Source organism: Leucoraja erinacea, chromosome 3 (genome assembly GCF_028641065.1).
Source record: "Leucoraja erinacea ecotype New England chromosome 3, Leri_hhj_1, whole genome shotgun sequence".
In the NCBI taxonomy this organism is placed as follows: Eukaryota; Metazoa; Chordata; class Chondrichthyes; order Rajiformes; family Rajidae; genus Leucoraja; species Leucoraja erinaceus.
This window is the reverse complement of record NC_073379.1, coordinates 82,451,642-82,477,560: the sequence shown is the minus strand read 5'-3', so window position 1 is coordinate 82,477,560 and position 25,919 is coordinate 82,451,642. Positions and strand designations below refer to the sequence as shown.

General features: G+C 43.7%; 1 protein-coding gene across 1 annotated transcript in view; it reads left to right on the top strand.

The window, feature by feature from the left end:
- tmc1 (transmembrane channel-like 1) overlaps positions 1-3,426 on the top strand; it is a 54,930-nt gene extending 51,504 nt beyond the window's left edge. Inside the window, exon 20 of the mRNA XM_055633086.1 lies at positions 3,056-3,426. Coding sequence (XP_055489061.1) covers positions 3,056-3,312 — 257 coding nt within the window. The 3' untranslated portion in view covers positions 3,313-3,426. The remainder of the gene's footprint in view (positions 1-3,055) is intronic.
- Positions 3,427-25,919: the final 22,493 nt, after the last annotated feature.

The window sequence follows — 25,919 nt, the reverse complement described above, 5'->3', positions numbered from 1 at the left end:
TAACGGTAAAATGAATGCTGAAAACAGTTCTCTGTAATTTGGAAAGGCATTTTCTTTGTTATAGTAGAATATTGGAGTAAAATGGAGCTGTGAAATCTGGCACAAGAGTTTGGCGGAATTTTGAGTGCAAAGAACAGTTCCAAATTGGCATTAAAATGAGTGAGAGAGGGTATTAACACCTCTGCAACTAATACTCACTGTGAGTGTGCAGAATAGGAAATCTTTGGCATTAATCAGCTTTTCAGTTTTTATAAACCATAGATAATGTCAAGTTTGATAGTTTAGTAATAATAATAATAAACTTTATTTCAGACTCAAGGTCCAGACAAGGGACAACATTACATAAAAATACATTGCATATAAAAACACCATGAAATACATATAAAACCTCAGTATATATCACCTATAAAAACATCATAAATTATATATATTTAAAAAAACCACAATACATGAATTAAAATCCAGAATAAAAAAGAATGATCAATGTCCTACAACGAAACAACGATACCAGTGTCTCCACAACTGGGATTCGTAGCATGTAGTGCTAAAACTTATGTTTGACAAGGCCACAATAATGAATAATCATAAGACATCGTGAATAAGAATAGTGAATAATCATAAGATATTATAAGACTTCAGGATACAATAGAAAGCGAAAATATGATGCCATTCAATGTAAAGGTGACACAGTGACACAGCTAGTTCAGCTACTGCTCCATAGCTCAGGAGACTTGGGTCAAGTCCTGGCCTCTGCGTGGTGTTTGCATGTTTGTCCTGTGACTGCATGGGGTTCTTCTAAATGCTCGAGTTTCCACCCTTATCCAGAACGTGTGCGGGTTGGTTGGTTGACCATTCATTGTAATTTGCCGCCATTGGTAGAAACTGGGAGTTGATAGTTAAGTGCAAAGACTAAAGTGGGTTTGGGTAGGATTAGAGTTACACTTGGTGCTTCGTCGATGCCATGGACTTGATGAGATGAAGGTCCTGTTTCTGTGTGTGTATCTCTCTAATTGTATGATTCAAGGAGAAGTATGAAACACTTTGGTTGGACCAGCAATGAAGAACACATTTGATAATGAACAGGTGGACCTTGATGATAATTACCAAAGTATTATTATGACATTGTAATATCAAGTATGCCAACAATCAAAGCATGGATTAGGATTAGTAGCAAATGAACTGAGATAGGGGTGGAACAGATGAGAAAACAATGATATAGAGAACTGGCTGGCAGACAGGAAGCAAAGAGTAGGAGTAAACTGGTCTTTTTCAGAATGGCAGGCAGTGACTAGTGGGGTACCGCAAGGCTCAGTGCTGGGACCCCAGCTATTTACAATATATATTAATGATTTGGATGAGGGAATTGAATGCAATATCTCCATGTTTGTGGATGACAGGAAGCTGGGGGGCGGTGTTAGCTGTGAGGAGGATGCTGTGAGGCTGCAGGGTGACAGATAGCTTGGGTGAGTGACAAATGTATGGCAGATGCAGTATAATGTGGATAAATGTGAGAACAGGAAAGTAGAGGTTCTACTGCAGTTGTACTTGGTGAGGCCACACCTGGAGTATTACGTACAGTTTTGGTCTCCTAATCTGAGGAAAGACATTATTGCCATAGAGGGAGTACAGAGAAGGTTCACCAGACTGATTCCTGGGATGGCAGGACTTTCATATGAAGAAAGACTGGATAGACTTGGCTTGTACTCGCTGGAATTTAGAAGATTGAGGGGGGATCTTATAGAAACTTACAAAATTCTTAAGGGGTTGGACAGGCTAGATGCAGGAAGATTGTTCCCGATGTTGGGGAAGTCCAGGACAAGGGGTCACTGTTTAAGGATAAGGGAGAAATCTTTTAGGACCGAGATGTGAAAAGAAACATTCACACAGAGATTGGTGAATCTGTGGAATTCTCTGTCACAGAAAGTAGTTGAGGCCAGTTCATTGGCTATATTTAAGTGGGAGTTAGATGTGGCCCTTGTGGCTAGAGGGATCAGGGGGTATGGAGAGAAGGCAGGTACAGGATACTGAGTTGGATGATCAGCCATGATCATGTTGAATGGCGGTGCAGGCTCGAAGGGCCGAATGGCCTACTCCTGCACCTATTTTCTATGTTTCTATGTTTCTATAAGTGACAAAGTGCTGGGGGAATTTAGAAGGTCAGGCAGCATCTCTGGAGGGAATTGACAGGTGACGTTTCGGATCAGGACTCTTCTTTAGATTGATGCAGGAAAGCGGGAGGAATCACAGAGGGGGAGTAATGAGAGAGGATTTCACAGAACATACTGTGAGGAGAATTTACAATGGAGCAGTAAAATGGAACTGCAGATGCTGGAATCTTGATTGCAAATGCAAAATGCTGGAGAAATTCAGTAGGTCAATAGCATCTGTGGAGGGAATGGTCACAGGCAATGTTTTGGGTCGGGACCCTTCGTTAGACTGATTCATTCCCTCCACAGATTCTGTCTGACTTGCTAAGTTCCTCCAGCACTTTGTGTCTTACTCAAGATTCCAGCATCTGCAGTTCCTTGTGTCTCCAAGTAAGTAGATTATCTTGGTGTTGGCAACAGCTATGCGATCGGAAGCTTGGTTTGTGATCAGATACAATGCCAAGGACTGTTACAGTCCATTACTAAATCAAACAGTGGCCGGGGAGATCAGAAAAAACAGTGGTCAGAATGGAATGAAGACAGTGAATTTGATTAATTTTGTGTTAAATCGGAAATGTCAGTTCATCCATCACTGGAGTTTGTAAAGGGAGTGTGACGAATCAGTCAGAAAAGGGATTGAGTGAGGTGTCGACAATGTTCAGCAACACATTGACTTTGCAAATGCGGAATATATCATCATACCTTCAAATTATATATCCAAAGGGCTGCATATGAATAAGAAATAGGAGGCACCCAATAGGAGGGAGATATTCAGAAGAGGAACAAAACAGCAAGTGATTCGTAATTGGTATAGATTAATAATATATTCCTTTTCAATTTTGAGGAAGGTGAATGCATTTGAAAAGTATTTATAGTAAAGAACACCTAAATCCCTGTTTTCCATGCAGATACCACGCGTGCAGCTGTTGGTCAGGTGGACAATATACGGAATGGCGTTAATTCTTCTAACCAGCCTTCAAATCCTAGTGCTTGTCTACCCAGTGACAGGGGAATGAGACTTGTTGCTCCACCGCGGGTCGCTGTTACTCGACCACCAAGGCCAAGAAACCCTGGACAACTGCCAGGCCAACCACGGTATCCTGGACCACATCAATATTATGGAGCTCGACCACGGATGCCCAGGGGTGGCGCAGTTTATAGATGATGGGGATAGAGGGACTGATGCATGGGACTGATGATTTACTGTTGTTAAAACCAATCAATAAATCTTAAACTTTTACAACAGATTTTAATTACTTCTTGAGAATAAAGAACATCATTCAAGTGATATCCAAGATATTTGCATGCATCAAATCACAGTTACAATGACATTTTGACATTGACAATGACATATGATCAGCCATGATCATATTGAATGGCGGTGCAGGCTCGAAGGGCCGAATGGCCTACTCCTGCACCTAATTTCTATGTTCTATGTTTATGTACAATATAGTTTGGTTAACAGGCATATCTGATAGGATGTTAGAATATGATGTGGTCCAATATATTTTATACTTATTGGAATATAAACCTGAAAAATACTCTTTTAGTCGATAGCAAAGGAAATGCTGCAAATTTAGAAGCAGTTTAAGATAAATCTCCGTAGTAATGGCAGAGAGCTTGCTGCTACTCAGATGGTGGGTCAGCTTGTTGCTGACCTATGTGCACAATCTGCACTCACTTTTAATGAACCCCAGAAACAATCTGCTGCAAAGTTCTGGCGACTTTGCGGTCACAGGGAGAATGTACAAACTCCATACAGACAGACAGCATCCGTAATCAGGATTGAACCCGGGTCTCTGGTGCTGTAAGGCAGCAACTCTACCACCGCACCACTATGCTGCCCTTGCAAAATATCACCGATTTGGCCAAAAAATATTTTATAACTGCATTATTGTGGCTCCCTTTGCTTTGTGCAGCAATCCGAGAACATTTGCTAGCCCTTCCTAGAACCCAAGCAGCAACATACACTTTGGCTGCAATAGAGGAGACAAATGACAGCAGGGAAGAGTGAGGCAAAGAGACCAAGTCAACCAGATAAATGTCAGCAGATTTGCCTTGCACACCATGAGGTGACGTTGGGAGTGATGGGCGCAGAAAACCTGCCAAGAGTATCAGAAGGGGTAGGCAGTACTCCCATCATTCTCCTCAAAGAGGGACCATCCCAATGTAATTAAACATCTATAACTCCTTACACAATATGTCTATATTTTTTACACCAACAGTGTGGAAATCTACACAGTTTAGATTAGTTTAGTTTAGCTTAGTTTACAGTGGATACAGGTACAGTGAAAAGCTTTTTGTTGCTTGCTAACCAGTCAGCAGAAAGACAATACATGATTACAATCGAGCCATTCACAGTGTACAAAATTAAGTAATGTTTAATGCAAGGTAAAGTCCAGTAAAGTCCAATTAGAGATAGTTCGAGGGTTTCCAATGAGGTAGATGGTAGCCCAGGACTGCTCTTTTGTTGTGGTAGGATGGTTCAGTTGCCTGATAACAGCTGGGAAGAAACTGTCCCTGAATATGGAGGTGTGCGTTTTCACACTTCTGTACCTCTTGCCTGATGAGGGAGGAGAAGAGGGAGTGACCAGGGTGAGACTTGTCCTTGATTATGCTGGTGGCCTTGCCGAGGCAGGGTGAAGTGTGAATGGAGCCAATGCAAGGGAGGTTGGTTTGCGTGATGGTCTGTGCTGCGTCCACAATTCTCTGCAATTTCTTGCGGTCTTGGATGGAGCTGTTCCCAAACCATGCTGTGATGCATCCCAATAACGGAAAACAATATCAGGGACTAGAAATGATAATGCAGCCTACCCTGAATGTGCACAAACGTCATTAATATGTCATTATCCTATCTAGTCATGGATGGGATTAAACTACAACATCGCACTAATTGATTGGGCTCTTCTCAGCACTGCTTCAATTAATTCCAAGCAAGAATGAAAGCCAAATTAGACAGAAATGAATATGTCTTGGAATAAATATCAGCAGCTGCAGGCAGCTAGCTCAGTGGCCATGATTAACACATTATTGGGGATAGCTGAATTAATCTGCCAGCTAGTAGTATCATTTAGCTTTACAGTTTCTTCTGTGGGTTTATTTACAGGTATGCCTGTCACACTTAGGCAGCTTAGAAGGCATCGATTTTATCCACAGAGGAAAATATTTTACATCAATAATCCTTGAGGAAAGAGAGAAATTGTTACCGACTGGGTAGTGAAAATAAAATTGGGAGAAATGTAAAAAAATAATTTTGATTCCTCTTCATTTAACTTACGTTATGGTGGTTAAAATGATCCCCGCCATGCTTCATTCACCATGTGCTCTTTACATTTATTTGATAAAATCTAACACTAAGCGTTAGATCACTATTTTTGGAAAATGAGGAAAAGCACTGAGGAGGCATTAAATGGACTCAGTAGGAAGGTAGAAGTTTAAAGTACATTTTTGTTCCTGTAATGCTGGGATATTAGACTGGCATCGATAGCTGTGAGGAGATACTCTAAAAGCTATTAGGTGCCAGGAACATACCCATGGGAAGAATGTAAAAATGAGAAGCATACTGTTAAGTATCTAAAATCAGGAAGGCAGAAATGACTGATAAAAACAAAAGGCTGGATCTGTGCATTTAATTCATTTCCTTTTATTTATTTTTTCAGTACTGGTAGGTTTCAGTTGTCATAAGCTGTTCTGAATTCTTTATAGTTCTTACAAGGTTAAAAATGGAAAGCAATAACATTTGAAATATAATAATCTACTAAACTATCACCATGGTATTTGTAGCAAGACTTAATGAGGTTCAAATTTCTTATAACTCAATAATACCAAAGGCAATATGGCATCAAAATTCTACTTCTATGCAGTTTAAAAATAATGCTAAGCAATCAGAGCTTTATAATGGAGAACAAAAATCAAAAAGAATTCCAGATGAAGGCTGAAATATAAACAGAAATTGCTGGAAAGAAAGTCAGGAGGTCAGTCAGCATCTATGCAAAGAGAAACAATAGACAATAGGTACAGGAGTAGGCCATTTGGCCCTTCGAGCCAGCACCGCCATTCAATGTGATCACGGCTGATCATCTCCAATCAGTACCCTGTTCCTGCCTTCTCCCCATATCCCCTGATTCTGCTATTTTTAAGAGCAGCACCCTTCTTCAAAACTGATAATGAGAGAAATAAAGTTATTCTGGGGGGGGGGGGGGGGGGGGGGGGGGGGGGGGGGGGGGGGGTACATACAAAGGAAATGTCCATTATAGGGTGAAATAATGTAGCCGATAAAAGTATAGTTAAGCTGTATAATGTGCTGCTAATATTGTGCAATCTGGGTGATGTCTTCGGCCCACTGAGTTCGCGCCCACCAACAATCACCATATACATTTGTTTTATCCTACACACTAGGGACAATTTAGAGTGACCAATTAACCTACAAACATGCATGTCTTTCGAATGTGGGAAGAAACCGGAGCATCTGGAGAAAACCCAAACAGTCACATGGAGAATGTACAAACTCCGTACAGATACATAGTCAGGATCGAACCAAGGTCTCCGGGGCTGTAAGGTAGCAACTTTACCGCTGTGCCACGGTGGCATCCACATGGTCACCCACTGTGCCGCCCACCTTAAAACGGCCCATTACAGGACAGTGTTATAAAGTGATGAATGGATAGCACATAGCACATATACATAGAATACAAAATACATCGAGTAGTTTAAGCAACGGATGTGTTTAATATAAGTGACCATGGATACAAAATGACGTAAAAGCAATCTGGAACTAATTGTCAGTTGGCATTTGTGAGTGTTTAAGAAGGAACTGCAGATGCTTGAAAATCGAAGGTACACAAAAATGCTGGAGAAATTCAGTGGGTGCATCTATGGAGAGAAGGAGATAGGTAACAGAGATAGAAACCCTTCTGGCATTTGTGAGTGTTTATTTCATTTCAAGGATTAGTAGTTGAGGGACAAAAATGGCATGTCAAGATTTACATTGAAAGAAGAGGTTAAAAGAATATCAGAACAGATTAAGTGTCGTGAGACCAACTGTGAGTTAGAGATTATGGGAAGTGTAACCATTACAAATGAATGTCAAGAAAGTTATTTATGATCTTTGTAGAAATGAGAAATGGAACTTCTAATAATAGTAGCCACAGAAGGCCGCAGAGGCCAAGTCAGTGCATATTTTTAAGGCAAAGATAGAGTTTTTGTTAATACAAGTGTCAGAGGTTATGTGGAGAAGGCAGGAGAATGGGGTTAGGAGGGAGATAGATCAGCCATGATTGAATGGCAGGATAGACTTGATGGGCCAAATGGCCTAATTCTACTCCTATCCCTTTATGACCTCATGAGGAGTGGAGGCTTTGAGCACATGCTTAACTAAAATTAACTAAAAGTTAAAAGGTAACTAAAATTATATTTACCATTTAAAATAATGTTGATAGTGAATGTGGCTGTCTTTGGAGCAGTTAACCAGTATTATATTACCTTCCCATGTTCTGCCCATATTATCTAAATGTTGATCAAATATTAAAAGAACAAAGAAGACTTTATTTTTTTCCATTAATCACATCTATTCCAGTTTAGTGTTCCATATAATTTGGTTCATAAATTTGAATCTAGCATCTAATTAAAATGTTTCCCTGTAAATTTGACCTGAAATTTAGTCCAATGTTTTGTTTTCGTCACACAATTCTACTAATAAAGAATTAGCTGACTCTATCTAAAGGGCCTGTCACACTTGGGCATCATTTGCACGTCACGTAGATGGCGTGCAAAGATTTTGTACTTCCCAAAATCCTGGGGCGCTGCGCGCGACCGCTCGTCACTGCCTACGTCACCACGCACCATGCGAGTGTAATACGCACCATCCGCACGTAATGCGCACCATGTGTGCATCACGTGCGCGTCATGACTCGCTCGTCGTGCGCCGTGACGCGTAAATGATGTCGCGTAAATGATGTGCAAATTACGCCCAAGTGGGACAGGCCCTTAAGTTGTAACATGCATTATGTTTATTTATAAGATGATATCAATATACTTTAGGAAATTTGGAAGAAGGAAATTAAAACGTATTTATATTTATTCATTAATTTCCTGAAACAGGCAGTTTTAGTGACAGTGCTGCATATTTCTTTGAAACAATTAAGAACACCTCACATTCAGTACCCTTTAATTTCAATGTTACTCAGAATCAGCATTAGTTCACAGGTTAAAGATAGCAAATCTAGATTCTCCATACTATTACGTCATTCCTGGAAAGCAAGGGCAGATTTTACGAGTTATGGGAGGAAGTACTGGGTGAGAAATTGCTGTGTAATTTCTGCGTGGTTTGATATTTAGGATAAGAGCTGATTTCTTCTTCTTCTTGCATATGGCGTGCACAGCCTAAAGTTGTCGGACAACTTGTTCTATTTGATCTTATTTGATTGTGCATGTCGGGTTGATTGCATTAGTCGATACAGGGCGGACCACATGAAGGTTGCAATCTCCCACCTCGGGCTGATTTCTAAAAAATCTGGACTTCAAGGAATGAGTTTAGAAATTTTGAATTTGTAAATATCACAGGGAAAAGGTAGGTAAAGGGATTTAGGACACGGGCCTCATTGACAATAGACAATAGACAATAAGTGCAGGAGTAGGTCATTCGGCCCTTCGAGCCAGCACTGCCATTCAATGGGATCATGGCTGATCATCCCCAATCAGTACCCCGTTTCTGCCTTCTCCCCGTATCCCCTGACTCCGCCATCTTTAAGAGCCCTATCTAGCTCTCTCTTGAAAGTATCCAGAGAACCGGCCTCCACCGCCCACTGAGGCAGAGAATTCCACACTCACAACTCTCTGTGAGAAAACGTGTTTCCTCCTCTCCGTTCTAAATGGCTTACCCTTTATTCTTAAACTGTGACCCCTGGTTCTGGACTCCCCCAACATCGGGAACATGTTTCCTGCCTCTAGCGTGTCCAAACCCTTAACAATCTTATATGTTTCAATGAGATGCCCTCTCATCCTTCTAAACTCCAGAGTGTACAAGCCCAGCCGTTCCATTCTCTCAGCATATGACAGTCCCGCCATCCCGGGAATTAGCCTTGTAAACCTACGCTGCACTCCCTCAATAGCAAGAATGTCCTTCCTCAAATTAGGGGACCAAAACTGCACACAATACTCCAGGTGTGGTCTCACTAGGGCTCTGTACAGGAAAAGCAGGCAGAGTGAATATATTGCCTGCCCCTGTTCCCACCTTCCTATGTTTTATCACACACTATCCTTGAGGGCTTACCTCCTCCAGGCCTACCCTAATAAAATATTTGGACAGTAACAGTAAACATTAGGAAGAAAATATTATTAAACAGCCTGGTGGCCTACACAAGTAAATCATAGCTTCAATGTTTTAATTGTCTATTCCATAATAAAAGTTACCCTGTCATGATGAAGAAACAATGCAGTCAGATCTGTGCAGATGACCAGGTAAACAAACCCAGCAGTCCCTTTCTTTACTGCAATGTATTCTCTCACACACATGTCCATCAACTTCCTTGGATGGTTTTGCCATTAACACTCATTAAGGAATTATTTAGAAGAAAATAATTAATCTACCGCCACTTGTTTGTGATTGGAAGAAAATGGAACACCGAGAGGAAACCAAGGCATTCATGGAGAGAACATAGACAAAAATGCTGGAGAAACTCAGCGGGTGAGTCAGCATCTATGGAGCGAAGGAATAGGTGAAGTTTCGGGTCGAGACCCTTCTTCAGACTGAAACGTCTCGACCCAAACCTATTCCTTTGCTCCATAGATGCTGCCTCACCCGCAGAGTTTCTCCAGCATTTTTGTCTACCTTCGATTTTTCCAGCATCTGCAGTTCTTTCTTAAACATGGAGAGAACATGCTAACTCCTCCCAGGGAGCAATTGAGGTCAGGATTGAACCCGGGTCACTGAAGCTGTGAGGCTTCAATGCAACACAATGCACTCTGATTACTACTTGGACATTGTTACTCCTGCGCTAAACTGATATCCTGGAAAAGATCACACTGCACCTCCACAGACACGTCTGTCAAGCTTTGCAGATGACACAACCCTGATTGGACTGATCCAGGATGGGGAAGAATCTGCCTACAGACAGGAAGTGGTGCAGCTGGTGGTCTGGTCCCATCGCAACAACCTGGAGCTCAATGCTCTTAAGACAGTGGAATTGATAGTAGACTTTATGATAGCTCCTCCTCCCCTCACCCCATTCACCATCAACAACATCACAGTCACACCTGTGGAGTATTTGAAGTTCCGGGAAACCATCATCTACAAGGACCTTAAATGGGGGACTACCATCGACTCCACAGTCAAAAAGTCACACAGAGGATGTACTTCCTGCGGCAGCCGAGGAAGCACAATCTGCCACAGGCAATGATGGTCCAATTCTATACGGCCATCGTAGAGTCTGTCCTCACCTTCTCCATCATGGTCTGGTTTGGCTCAGCCACCAAGCACGACATCCTGAGGCTATAGCGAATCCTCCGATCAGCTGAGACGGTTATTGGCTGCAACCTTCTCTCCATTGACGAACTGTACACTGCAAGGGCCAGGAAGTGAGCAGGTAAGATCATCTCTGACCCCTCTCACCCTGGCCACAAACTCTTTGAATCACTTCCCTCTGGAAGGCAAGTCCAGACTATCAAAGCTGCCACAGCCAGACATAGCTTTTTTCCACGAGTCGTAGCTTTAATCAATAACCAAAAATCTGTAGCCTCCTTTTGCTCTGGTATTTTATTTAATTCACATGTTTTATTATTAATGTTTAATGTTTTAAATCTCACTCCTAACTGTCACTATGTTGTTGTCACTTGCGGGCAGAGCACCAAGGCAAATTCCTTGTATGTGAATACTTGACCAATAAACTTATTTATACATTCATTCATTCATTCATTCATTCATTCTCATGTACAGTATAGCATGCTGCACAGTCCCATGGACTATGGTATATCATGGTGTACAGTACCATGGACTACTGGACTACAATATACCATGGTGTATAATACCGTTGATTACCAGACACCATGGTGCACAGTCCCATGGACTACAGTATGCCATGGTGTATTGTACCGTCGACAACAGTATACCATGTGTATATACCATGGACTACAGTATACCATGGTGAGTTTTACCATGGACTACGGTATACCATGGTGTACATCCTATGGATTATACTATACCATGGTGCACAGTATCATTGACTATTGTGTACCATGGTGCACAATATGATTGACTACAATATACCATGGTGTATAGTACCATTGACTACCCTATATTATGGATTACAGTGCCATGGACTACAGAATGCCATGGTGCACAGCCATGGACTACAGTATACCAGTATACTGTATACTTCTAGAATTTTTTGAGGAAGTAACTAGGAAAATGGACAAGGGAGAGCCAGTGGGTGTAGTGTACCTGGACTTTCAGAAAGAATTTGATAAGGTCCCACATAGGAGATTAGTGGGCAAAATTAGGGTACATGGTATTGGGGGTAGAGTGCTGACAAGGGTAGAAAATTGGTTGGCAGACAGGAAACAAAGAGTAGGGATTAACGGGTCCCTTTCAGAATGGCAGGCAGTGACTAGTGGGGTACCGCAAGGCTCGGTGCTAGGACCGCAGCTATTTACAATATACATCAATGATTTGGATGAAGGGATTCAAAGTAACATTAGCAAATTTGCAGGACACAAAGCTGGGTGGCAGTGTGAATTGTGAGGACGATGCTATGAGAATGGAGGGTGACTCGGACAGGTTGGGTGAGTGGGCAGATGCATGACAGATGCAGTTTAATGTGGATAAATGTGAGGTTATCCACTTTGGTAGCAAAAACAGGAAGGCAGATTACTATCTTAATGGTGTCAAGTTGGGAAAAGGGAAGTACAACGGGATCTGGGGGTCCTTGTTCATCAGTCAATGAAAGTAAGCATGCAGGCAGTGAAGAAAGCAAATGGCATGTTGGCATTTATAACACGAGGAGTTGAGTATTGGAGCAAAGATGTCCTTCTGCAGTTGTATAGGGTCCTAGTGAGACCACACCTGGAATATTGTGTGCAGTTTTGGACCCCTAATCTCCTAAGTGTAGGTTTACAAGGTTAATTCCCGGGATGGCGAGACTGTCATATGCTGAGAGAATGGAGTGGCTGGGCTTGTATCAGAATCACATTTTATTTACCATATATGTTTTGCAACATATGAGGAATTTCATTGGTCAGGTCAGTCATACAATTAAAATTAACAAATCACTTCAAAAACAAATTTTAACATGAACATCCACCACAGTGACCCCTACACATTCCTCACTGTGATGGAAGGCGAAATATTGTTCAAGTCCTTCCCTTAGTTCTTTCTCGGTCGTGGGCCTCGAGCCCCCGTTGACGGGATGATCTTGACTCCCGTAGCCGGCAGCGCTCGGGCCCCCCGCGTCGAGGCGATCAGCTCCCGCATCGGGAGGATGTCAGCTCCCCCGCGCTGGATGATCTAACCTCCGCAACGTTTGAGCTCCCGACTCGGTATCACCCGAAACTGCGAGCCCTTGATGTTGATTTTGCGGTGGCAGTGGTGGGAGCCATCCCAGGCAAGGGATCAGCTCCGATTCTAAATCCACGCCCTGCGGTCGGGCTCATGACAGTCCGAGGAAGCTTTCACCTTCAGCGATGGAAGGCCGCAGAGCCCGGAGAATGTGATCCGAAAAATAATCACATCTCCGGCAAGGTAAGAACCTGAAAAAAAATTACCCCAATCCCCTCTCCCCTCCCCCACATAAAACAAACCGAAGAACATTAAAACAAAACTTTTAACAAACTAAAAATGTTCCCGATGTTGGGGAAGTCCAGAACCAGGGCCCACAGTTTAAGAATAAGGGGTGAGCCATTTAGAACGGAGACGAGGAAACAGTTGTAAGTCTGTGGAATTCTCTGCCTCAGAGGACGGTGGAGGCCGGTTCTCTGGACACTTTCAAGAGAGAGCTAAATAGGGCTCTTAAAGATAGTGGAGTCAGGGGATATGGGGCGAAAGCAAGAACGGGTTACTGATTGGGGATGATCAGCCTTGACTGATTCCTGGGATGGCAGGACTTTCATATGAAGAAAGACAGGATAGACTCGGCTTGTACACGCTAGAGTTCAGAAGATTGAGGGGGGATCTTATAGAAACTTACAAAATTCTTAAGGAGTTGGACAGGCTAGATGCAGGAAGATTGTTCCCGATGTTGGGGAAGTCCAGAACAAGGGGTCACAGTTTAAGGATAAGAGGGAAGTCTTTTAGGACCGAGATGAGAAAATCATTTTTTACATCTGTGGAATCTGTGGAATTTTCTGCCACAGAAGGTAGTTGAGGCCAGTTCATTGGCTATATTTAAGAGGGGGCTAAATGCGGCCCTTGTGGCTAAAGGGATCAGGGGGGTATGGAGAGAAGGCAGGGATGGGATACTGAGTTGGATGATCAGTCATGATCATATTGAATGGCGGTGCAGGCTCGAAGGGCCGAATGGTCTACTCCTGCCCCTATTTTCTATGTTTCTATGATCACATTGAATGGCAGTGCTGGCTCGATGGGTTGAATGGCCTACTCCTGCACCAATTGTCTATTGTGGCGGTCCCTGGGGGTTAGGCCACTCCTTGGGTCATCCTCCTCGGCTCTTGAAGGACAGGCACGATTGTCTGCCCACAGGATTTTCCCGGGTCCTGCTCGCGGGCGTTCTGGTTGTTTGCGATAATTCATAAAACAACATTAAACCAGAGGCACAAAACGGACAGGAGGCGCACGCGGCAACCAGCCTGGGTGCTCACCATGCCCGGCGCAGGTACGGGCAACCGACCAACAGGTGCAGGGGACGGAGTAGCCACTGGAGGAGGTACCCTTGATGGAGTGCACCAGGCGATGCCGCTTGACATCCACGAGGAGTGAAGGGGCTCGAAGGAAGTCGGCGCCCAGCAGCGGCTGGGAAACGTCGGCGATGACAAACTCCCACAAAAAGCAGCTGTGGCCAAAGTTGAGGGCGATGGTGCAAACTCCGTAGGTGCGAATAGCGCTCCCATTTTCCGCGGTGAGGAGAGGGCTGCGTTTGTTCGCACGGATGTCAGCGATGGAGGGAGGCAGCACACTCACCTCCGCCCCAGTATCCACGAGGAACCGACCCCCGGTGCGGTGATCCCAGGCGAAGACGCGATGAATATGGCCGGCCGCCGATGGAATCACTCACGAGCGACCCCTGCGTTTCCCGGGAACGCACAGTGGGGGCGACATTGCCAAGCTGCAGCTTCCCCGCATCGGTGATAATAGCACCAACCCCCCTCTGCTGGCGTCTGGTGGAATAGCAGGTGAAGTTGGCTAGGCTGAACTACAGCGGCCTCTGATGGCGTCGGATGGAACTGCAGACGGGCCATGCCGGAGAGACGTGCCTGCACTGGAATGCCCGATGGCGGCTGGATTCCGCCGTGGAGGTCGTCTAGGAGCATCCGAGACCCGGTCGATAGCGGCCCCGACCTGCTCTGCGTCTCCCGACGCCGCGGGAAGGATGGCTAGGGCTTCCAGGTCCCGCTGATGGGGCATCCACAGCTGGTCAGCCAGTGCCTGCGTGTCAGCAAAGGAATCGGTGGCGAGCTGCAGGCGGATGTCTGGCGGCAGCTGCTGAAGGTAGGCATATTTAAATAAAAAACAGGGCTCATGGTCACACATATGGGCGAGCATGTCCTCCTGGAGGGCCGACGGCCGGCGGTCATCTAGGCCGTCCATTCGGAGAATCCGAGCTGCCCGCTCAGACTCGCTAAGGCCAAATCTCTTGATAAGCAGGGGCCCCTATATTTGTTAGTTGCCGGGGGGACGCTGAGGTAAGGTTTAACCCGCCTCGCAGTCGCCTGGTCAAGAGTACTGACCACGTAAAAGTACTTTTTAGTTTCATCTACCGTCACCCCTCGCAGAGCAAACTGTGCCTCTGCTTGCTGGAACCAAATATCAGGCTCTTCAGTCCACAAAGTCGGGAGCTTCAGCGCAACGGCGTTGTTTTCCATGAACGATGCGTGATGAACGTCGGGGTCACCAGTTGTAATGGCCTGGATGAGGTCAGGAAAAGGCCAGATGTCAGACAGGTTCAGAAGTCATTTAATGAATCATCGCAAACAACCAGAACGCCCGCGAGCAGGACCAGGGAAAACCTTGTGGGCCGACAAGCGTCCCTGTCCCTCAAGAGCAGAGGGGGATGACCCAAGGAGTGGCCTAACCCCCAGGGACAGCCACACTATTGTCTATTATCTATTGTCATGGTACACAGTGCCATGGACTACAGTATACCATGATGCACAGTGTCATAGACTACAGTATACCATGGTGTACAATGCCATGGACTACAGTATACCATGGTGCATCATCCCAAACAACAAAAAGGCCTAACTATCTTTTCTTGTGAGATTAGGTGACATTAGTATTCCTGAATGTCTCATCATCTATGAAGGTCATTTATTTTTGAAAGAGAAACAACCTTTGATTTCCAAAATAATAATTCTACCATCTATTAGCCACGTCAAAATTGTGATAAAATGCCAACAATACTCATGCAGCTCATCAACATGGAGTATGAAGCTGTCCACTTGATAGTCACCCGATCTGCCATTGTGCACCACCTTGAAGATGCACTACATCAACATGGTTTCATAAGTTCAGAAGTGATAGGAGCAGAATTAGGCCATTTGGCCCATCAAGTCTACTGCCATTCAATCATGGCTGATCTATCTTTCCCTCTTAACCCCGTTCTCCTGCCGTCTCCTCATAACCCCTTAACACCCGTACTAATTAAGAAGCTATCTCTGCCTTAAAACTATCTATTTTACTTCGGAGTCACGTGAGTGACTATGTGAAGAATTCCCGGCAGTTCGCATGCGCGTCATTTACGACGCTAGCATGGCGAAGCACCGGACTGGCAGGAACATTGCACCTGCCAACGGTAAGTTTAAACTTCAGGTAAGCTTGTATTTCTTACCTGTTTTTGATTTCTTGCAGGAACCTCTTGTTACAGAGGTTTCCTGCCGGATGCTTCACGAAGGCCGACTAGGGAACCAGCTATGGGCTGTGGGGAAATCCCGGTTCTGACCGCGGAAGTGGATAGCTGGGGAATGTCGGGTTTTGCGATCTCAGTCACTGACAAGACATAGAAACATAGAAATTAGGTGCAGCAGTAGGCCATTCGGCCCTTCGAGCCTGCACCGCCATTCAATATGATCATGGCTGATCATCCAACTCAGTATCCCGTACCTGCCTTCTCTCCATACCCCCTGATCCCCTTAGCCACAAGGGCCACATCTAACTCCCTCTTAAATATAGCCAATGAACTGGCCTCAACTACCCTCTGTGACAGAGAGTTCCAGAGATTCACCACTCTCTGTGTGAAAAAAGTTCTTCTCATCTCGGTTTTAAAGGATTTCCCCCTTATCCTTAAGCTGTGACCCCTTGTCCTGGACTTCCCCAACATCGGGAACAATCTTCCTGCATCTAGCCTGTCCAACCCCTTAAGAATTTTGTAAGTTTCTATAAGATCCCCTCTCAATCTCCTAAATTCTAGAGAGTATAAACCAAGTCTATCCAGTCTTTCTTCATAAGACAGTCCTGACATCCCAGGAATCAGTCTGGTGAACCTTCTCTGCACTCCCTCTATGGCAATAATGTCCTTCCTCAGATTTGGAGACCAAAACTGTACGCAATACTCCAGGTGTGGTCTCACCAAGACCCTGTGCAACTGCAGTAGAACCTCCCTGCTCCTATACTCAAATCCTTTTGCAATGAAAGCTAACATACCATTCGCTTTCTTTACTGCCTGCTGCACCTGCATGCCTACCTTCAATGACTGGTGTACCATGACACCCAGGTCTCGCTGCGTCTCCCCCTTTCCCAAGACGGTCAGTGACTTCCAGACGCTGGGGTTCGCGGGGAGGGGAAATCCAGCAGACTGGGTGCTGGGAGGGTCTCCCTCCGATATGCATATAGATGCTGGGGTTCCCGGGTAGGGGAAATCCAGCAGTAATGTGGCTCCCAAACCGCAGGGGTCCCCAGGATAGGGGTTAAACGGACCGGAACAGTCAGCCCTGGTGCCGGGAGGGTTTCCCTCCGGTAATACAAATAGACGTTAGGGTTCCCGGGGAGGGGAAATCCAGCAGTAATGTGGCTCCCAGACCGCAGTGGTCCCCAAGATATGGGGTAAACCGACCAAAATGGTCAGCCCTGGTGCCGGGAGGGTTCCCTTCCGGTAATGAGAAAAAATTTGGAGGTTGGCCAGGATGGATCTCCTAATGGAGAGGAGGCTCCATCTAGATACATTCCAACAGCAGGAGTTGTGGCAGCGCAGGCCTATGTAAGAGCCCGCGCCAGCAGTGCCTTGGACAGGGCTGTTTAATGGGGATGCTGAGTCTATGGCAGTGCCGGCCTATGGGAGAGGCCGTGCCAGCAGTGCCTTGTAACAGGGCTGCTTAATGTATGGCAGCAGCACCTGTAGAAGGGCTGCATAATGTCTCCCTCATGGAGGAAGTGAGCTTACCAAGGCAGTTTTGTTCTGACCCTTAAGTTGGAGGTATTGCAGAGCAGCATACCCCAAGGGATGGAAGCCGCCAGGTCAGTATTAGGCTGACGCCGAGTCCATGACAGCGTTGGCCTATTTGAGAGGCCGCGCCAGCAGCGCCTTGTAGCAGGGCTGCTTAATGTCTCCCTCATGGAGGAGGAGAGCATGCCGGGTCAGTGTAAATCTGACGCCGAGGCTGAGGGTATAGCCTTGGAGCATACCCCAGGGGATGAAGGGCATGTGTCAGAGGTACCATTCCTGGCAGCAAGGTTGCCATCCCAACACAATGCAGTGAACAGGGGACGTTAGAACCAGCCGCCGAATCTTCTATTCAGGTAAGACCTATTCAACAGGCAAAACCTGGAGGACGCAGCACAAGCTGTTGGACCAATTAAGGCCAACGACGAGCAAGGCTTCATAGTTTTCGGTGACAGCGCACCGCACGTCTTCATCGGCAGTAAGCGGTTCACATAAACTGGTGGCATCATGAAAGCTGGCCAGAGGTTCCACGCACTCTATCAGTTCTACTCTACAACTAAGGGACCACTTACATGTTGGTAAGATTTACACTTGGTTGTACAATACACAAACGATTAAGACATTGTCATCTACTCAGAGGCATTTAACCAGGTAAAACTGGACATTACTAGCATTCCAAGTAGGTCAGAAATATGGGCAGAATTGTTTTTCAAGGCAGGGTCAGAATTGTGGCAAGAATTGTCTTTTGAGGCAGGCTCAGAATTATGGCCAGAGTTGTCTTGGGACAGGTTAGAATTATCCGACAGGCTCAGTATTGTGGCCGGGATTGTCTTGCAAGACAGGCTCGGGAATCGGGCCAGAGTTGCCATTCAGGGCTTGTTCATTATGAAAGATGGCTGATTAACAAACTGATTTCATAGGGTGTTTCCATTTACAGTGATCATCGGATATATTTGGAAGCATTGCTATGATGAGGCAATTTAACAGTATGATGACAATAAATCATTCAAAGAGAACTACTCAGAGTTCAAAAACACTTGTTATGTATTGTCTGGATGATATTTTGACGCTGTATTTTGCTAAAAATTCAGTCTCAAGCTATTTGAGAAATTGGGCTCCTCTATCCAGTTAAAATTAAGTTGTTATCAAATGGACTAGTTGGTCATTGGGATTTGCCTTTGGCTATTAGTTGGCCTGTGACTCCGCCCTGGGCAACAGATTGGAGTCAATAGAAACCTGGACCAGCCTTGTTGTTATAAAGCAGCTTTCTATTCATTAAGACTAATTGGCAATGTAATAGATGTGATGCAGCTATGCAAGTGGGAGAACTGACAGCATGCTAAATGGCAAACTCTAAAGTGCCATGTAGGTCATTATTAACACACCTTTGCTATTACCAGCTGAAGCTACTAAAGTCACAATGATGGACAAACAGTATTCAGCATTGCTCCAGTAGTTTGATCAGTAAATATTTCATTATATTGCAAAATGATGCTAATGGCCTAAGGTGATAAATTGCGAATGTCATCTCTAGTTTGGAGGTGGAGGAGATTTGCATGAGTTATTAATTCTTCAGTGATTGGTATCACCTATCGATAGACCCAACGTGCATTTTATGGGTTAAAGAGTGATTGAGCGAATACGCATATCTGCATGCTCAACCATGTTGATACACTATGATGGTGGCATATGATAGTCACGTGGGTACAATTAAATAAAATAATCCTGTAATAGGTACATAATCTCATTTTCCACTGGAGTATCATCAAGTACAGATCAATGACAACACACAATGGGTGTTGCACCACACCGTATTTATGAAATTCTGATCCAATGCAACACCGAATATAGATATGTTGTTTCATGCTAATTCACAGGTTGCAAAAATATGTGGCATAAACAGTGGCGAAAGATACATTCTCGCTACAAGCAGGAGGAATGGTCTTTTATGTCTTCCTCCATTTTGCTTCATCAGTCGGGTCTTCAAATAAAGTCATCAAGAGCCCGCTTTAGGTTTCCTACTGTGTGATTGGCCTATGCAGCTTTGATTCCCAATTTGTCGGGAATAATAATACAACCTTATATGGTTATTCTAAACGTAACTTTGCTGGTTCAGCCTGTGGCTCGGGAAATCAGCCGTTGCATGATAAAATCAATTTATGTTCTACAGATTCTCAATACACTGCTCTACGGCTTGGGTTGTCACACCTATCCTTGTATGTGTTCAGAGTGCTGGGATAGTACCAAAAAAGCAGTACTTTGCTTCTTCAGGAGATGGGAAGCGTTTGTTTAATGCTCATGTTACACTTAAAATGGTACAGATTACTGATGTCTTGGAGTTCATTTTAAATGGTCTTTGACAATAATTGAGTTATAGGGTCATTAACTGTGCCAACATGCTTTCCATCAGATTTGCTGCAGCAAACGAGATCCACTCTGTTGGGTTCACCCCGGATATCGAGTTAGTAAAGGATATTTTTAACACGTTCTCCCAGGACAAGTACAATGCAGTATGGGATGTTGACATTGTGTTAACACTATTTCACCAGGGGGTTCCAGCTACATTCTTAGCTTTGACCGGATCTCATTAGGTAGTTATCCTCCTGGCGCTGGTTTAGCGCAACAGATCAGTTGCATACATAATTACGACGGGACAGGATGATTACGTCTGTAAATAATATGTATAGTATTTTATGTTTATAATTCACTTAGCAGAGCAGTAGGGGTGTCAGGTTTCAAAATAGGGCAAGGCATACCCAGGGACCTTTCGTTATGTAAGGGCACACATATACAACAATACGTCAAGGTCACCAAAAGCCTTCGAGGCTCTGAGCTAGCTATGATTGTTAGTTACCAAAAACTCTATAAGAACGTATCTGTTCAGACCATTTCCAGGTGATAAAACGGAGTTGAGTTATGCAGGAGTAGATACTGATTCCAGATCTCACTCCACCAGGGCTGCTACAACAGCAGCAGCAAGGGTTAACTACGTTCCGCTGGACCACATCCTAACGGCTGCAGCATGGTCAAATGAACAAATTTCCAAACATTTTATAATAACCCGTTGCCAGACCAGGGGTATTTGTCAACTTTATTTTACGTTCTGTTTATAGGTTCCATCCGGATGAGGGATGTGACTATTATTATTACTTCATTTAACAGCATCAGCATGTTTTAAATCTATGTCATGGCTGTATGCATTATGAATGTTTCCCTCATTTGTCAATGGAGCAGTTGTGGTTGTGTAGACTCGTTTCTCATGGCATGAAATCACAGAGCTTTGAAATCTTTAAGTAGTCACTCACGTGACTCCGAAGTAAAATAGTAAGATTAAACGAGAACTTACCAGTTTGAAGTTTGAACTTTATTTTATGAGGAGTTACGATGAGGGATTATGTGCCCTCCGCTCCCAACCCTCATAAAGGTCATCTGGTAGTTCTAGTTTTCTCTGATCTTACTATGTTACTTCAATTGGTGTTATCTGTGATTTCACACCGCTGCCTTGAAGATTGACAAGCATGCGAATCGCCGAGGCTTTTTCACATAATCCCTCATCGTAACTCCTCATAAAATAAACTAGTAAGTTCTCGTTTAATCTTACTATTGACTTGGCCTCCTCAACCTTCTGTGGGAATGAATTCCACAGATTCACCACCCTCTGACTAAAGAAATTCCTTCTCATCTCTTTCCTAAAGAAACATCCTATAATTCTGAGGCAATGATCTCTGGTCCAAGTCTCTCCCAGTGGTGGAAACATCTTCTCCACATCCACTCTATCCAGCCGCCACAGCTGCTCCCAAATCCGTGACCCTTATCATCTAGCAGGATATGGTTAGGAGATGTGTCATCGTCTGGAGGTTTCCATCCAGGTTGCATGCCGTGTTGACGTGGAAGTATCTTGGTCCATTGTCATTGTGTCCATATCCAGGAACTCTCTATATAACAGCATTCTGGGAATATCTGCAGAACAAGCACTGCAAAAGTTGAAGAAAAAAGATTACTGCCACTTAGTTATTAACAGTCAATGCTGGCCATCACTGAGGTTGACATCACATGAATAAAAAAATAAAGGCATAGTTCCCAAAAGGTAACAGACAGAAATATATCCCAGTGTTTATTATAAAACCAAGTTACCACACAATCCAGCGGCCCCAATTCTCAGCTAGTCTTTAAGAACCCATTTGGCTTTCCTGTATGGAACAGCCACTGGAAAGTTGTAAAACTATTTGTGTTTAGATTAAAAATTGACTATGGTTGAATTATCACTGGTTGTGCAAGATGACAATCCAGAGTTCTTACTATCAGCATTATGTGAGGTGAGGGTTTGCACTAATTTGACGTAATATTTGACACTACAGTCTCTGATGTCTCTCTCTGTTATGAGCTATAACTTATATTTTCACAGCTTTTGGGTATTTATTCAGACTTGTTGGAATCAAAGTTGTTACTTTTCTGTCATTTTCAGAGCCTCTTGAACAGGGAGGCACAGTGGTGCAGTTGGTAGAGCCACTGGCTTGCGACGGCAGAGATCAGGGTATGATCCTGATGCTGGGTGCTGTCTGTGTGCAGTTTGCGTATTCTCACTGTGACCATGTGGGTTTCCTCCGAGTGTACTGGTTTCCCCCCACATTCCAAGATGTACGGATTGGTAGTCAATGGGCCGCTGTAAATCGCCCCAAGGCTGTAGGTGAGTGGCAGAATCTGGGGAGGGGGGAGTGGATGACAGTCTGGAGAGAATAAAGTTGGATTAAATTAGTGTAGGAATAGGGTAAATTGATGGTTGATGGTCTGATGGTGGACTGAAGACCCTGTGCTGTATCTCTGTATCTCTGTATGCTGTGTCTCCGTATCTGCCTATCAAATTGTCAGGGATCAGTGAAGAAAGAGGTGGTTAAACCACCAAATACACAATAACCCCTCTTTTCACATTCACGTTATAGTAGAATTAGGCCATTAGGCCCATCGAGTCTATGCCGCCATTCAATCATGGCTGACCTCTGCCTCCTAATCCCATTTTCCTGCCTTCTCCCCATAATCCTTGACACCTGCTCTAATCAAGTGTTTGTCTATCTCTGCCTTAAAAACATCCACTCAGTTACATAGATATATAGACAATAGGTGCAGTAGGCTATTCGGCCCTTCGAGCCAGCACCGCCATTCAATGTGATTATGGCTGATCATCCACAATCAGTACCCGTTACTGTTTTCCCCCAGTATCCCTTGATTCCATTAGAGCCAAATCCAACTCTCTTGAAAATATCCAGCGAATTGGCCTCCACTGCCTTCTGCGGCACAGAATTTCACAAATTCACAGCTCTCCGTGTGAAAAAGTTTTTCTTCATCTCAGTTCTAAATGGCCTACTCCTTATTCTTAAACTGTATCCCCTGGTTCTGGACTCCTGCAACATCGGGAACATGTTTCCTGCATCTAGCATGTCCAATCCCTTAATAATTCTATTTCTATAAGATGCCCTCTCATCCTAAATTCTAGTGAATACAAGCCCAGCCACTCCATTCTTTCATCATATGACCATCCTGCCATCCCACGAATTAACCTCATGAACCTACGCTGCACTCCCTCAATAGTAAGAATGTCCTTCCTCAAATTAGGAGACCAAAACTGCACACAATACTCCAGGAGTGGTCTCACCAGGGCCATGTAGAACTACAGAAGGACCTCTTTGCTCCTATACTCAACTCCTCTCGTTATGAAGGCCAACATGCCATTAGCTTTCAGTCTGAAGAAGGGTTTCGGCCCGAAACGTTGCCTATTTCCTTCGCTCCATAGATGCTGCTGCACCCGCTGAGTTTCTCCAGCTTTTTTGTGTACCATGCCATTAGCTTTCTTCATTGCCTGCTGTGACTTGGCCTCCACACCCCTCTGTGGCAAGCAGTTCCACATATTAACTAACCTCTGACTCAAGGCCTTCTTCTGTTTAGTTTATTTCTGTATTTATGGGCCACAATTATATCTTTACTATAATGCAACCTGACCCCATTTAACATGGGTAAGGTTAAAATACATACTTGCTGCAAGTTTGGTAGAAGTTCATATAATTTTATCAAGAGCTCCTGAATAGAGATGTCAAACCCATGGTGTGTCTCTTGTACCATTCATTCAGACCAATCTTGCCGATCATGAGTTTTTGGAGAAAGCAAATCATCCATGCCCTCGCCTCGGAAATAACATGCCCAATTTCCACTGGTTAATGTGGGAGTTAAGGAGAATTTATGATGAATTTCAGGTTCACTCCAGAGCAATGTGGTAAAAGTAAAGAAAAAGACCAAGTGCTGCTTATTGTAAATTCAGCAATGGATTAGAGAGAGCCGGTTAAATTATTCAGAAGCCACTTTCATTGTCAATTGACATGAAATCCAGTCTGTGTGTATCCTTTCACTCAACTCATTAAAAGTAAATCAGGGTAGTGAGCATTTAGATTAAATTACAGTCAATTGAATATAAATCTGAATGTAATGGCTTACTCGGTAGCTGCAGGATTGTGAAAGAGCCGTTGCACCATCCGATCACCAAACTCATCAGCAACGAGGAAAAATTATAATTATTATTCTGAAACTGTTCTGAATTGAAATGATCAAATTTGAAGGTAAGCTGGAACGTTTTTGTTTTCACTAATTTGAATAAGTAATTAACTGACAATCTCATGCTGTGACCATTGACGATAACTTTAATTCCTAAATGAGTTTGAATATTTAATCTTCGCTTATTTAATAATCTTGTCCAATTTTGCATATCCTAATTCCTAGTGAAAATAGAGAATGATTACATTTTGTGATGTAATTTAAGAAAAAAGAAATAGCAAAAAGCTTTGTCTGTCTCACTCCCCCTCTTTCTTTCTCTCTCCCTCTTTTTTTCTCTCTCCCTCTTTCTTCTCTCTCCCTCTTTCCTTCTCTCCCAGTCTTTCTTTCTCTTTCCCTCTGACATGTGTCTGCAAACTTAATCTTAAACAACATTTTAAAATATTTAAGTTATCGTTGATTTGGTTCTTGTCATGTTTATGCATGGTTTGCTGCAAGAGAGAACAGGCATGAAATAAAGGTGATATCAGAGATGTAGAATAAAAAGGGACAATTAAACAATTTAATAAAAAAATAAGATTAAGTTAAAGAAGAAAGGAATATAAAATGATGGGAAGTATTCAAAGGACCTGGAGAATCAGAAATTCCAGAAAATATGATTTTCCATTGAGTTGTTGTATATTTGAAAATGGTCATTTCCAGACCTGTTTTTTTTTTAAAGAAAGAGCATGATAAATTACAGTTAGACATAGACTGGAAATCAACCCCAAATATACAATCAAATTCAGTAAAAAGTAAGTGGCATACTTAACTAATCAATTAAAGGCAGTAATTACACATTAAATAGTCAAAGAACAGGTTATGTTGAGAAATAAAAATGTTTTTAGAGATTTCAAAAGCTTTCAGTATTCAATATTGCAGACTTAAAAAACCAAACCTCAATAGAAAAACGTCCAGAAAGAAAGCAAAGGGGTTATTGGCTACAGGAAAAGGAAGAGAATATCACAAATCTGTTTAAGTTAGTAGAGCTAATGGGATGATGTTTCAATCCCTGTATTAAGTCGGCACTTGATATTGGCAGTCGATTGGAGTGGTGAAAGGTAGGGTAGGTATGTCATTGGGGTCATCAGGTGGGCACCCTCCTTCTTTGATGTTTCATTGAAAAGCCCTCAACGTCTCCAGAGGGCTCAACGGTGATACCTGGTGCCCCAGGTAGACCCCCCTCAGTTCCATACTCTCCTGTTTTCATCTTGCAGCCCAATTGTTGTCTTTCCTTTTAATTCAAAGCCAATTGCTGCTTTTTTCTGCTGAATTTGACAATTACTTGATTGCTTGTTGGAGGGAGCGACCCCTCACCCCCATTTTATTCAATAGACTGGTCGTAGATGTCGCAACATGTCCCCTGCATCCCACTTCTGCAGGGAAAATCTTGGTCTTCCATCCATTCTGGCAGCGTCAGTTGCCAGTTCAGAGTACAGGTGCACAACCTTTTATCCGAAATTCCAAATAACGAAAAGCTCCGAATAGCGGACATTTTTTCGGTCCTTGAAGAAAGGTCCTTGAAGACGTTCGCCGAGGGCGGCCCGCAGAGGTGACAGCGGAACCTCCGGTCGGTCCTCGAAGAAAGGGGAACTAAATCCCCATTCATAAAAGAGAAGGTGAGGGTATATTGTGCGGGAGGGTTAAAAATTGA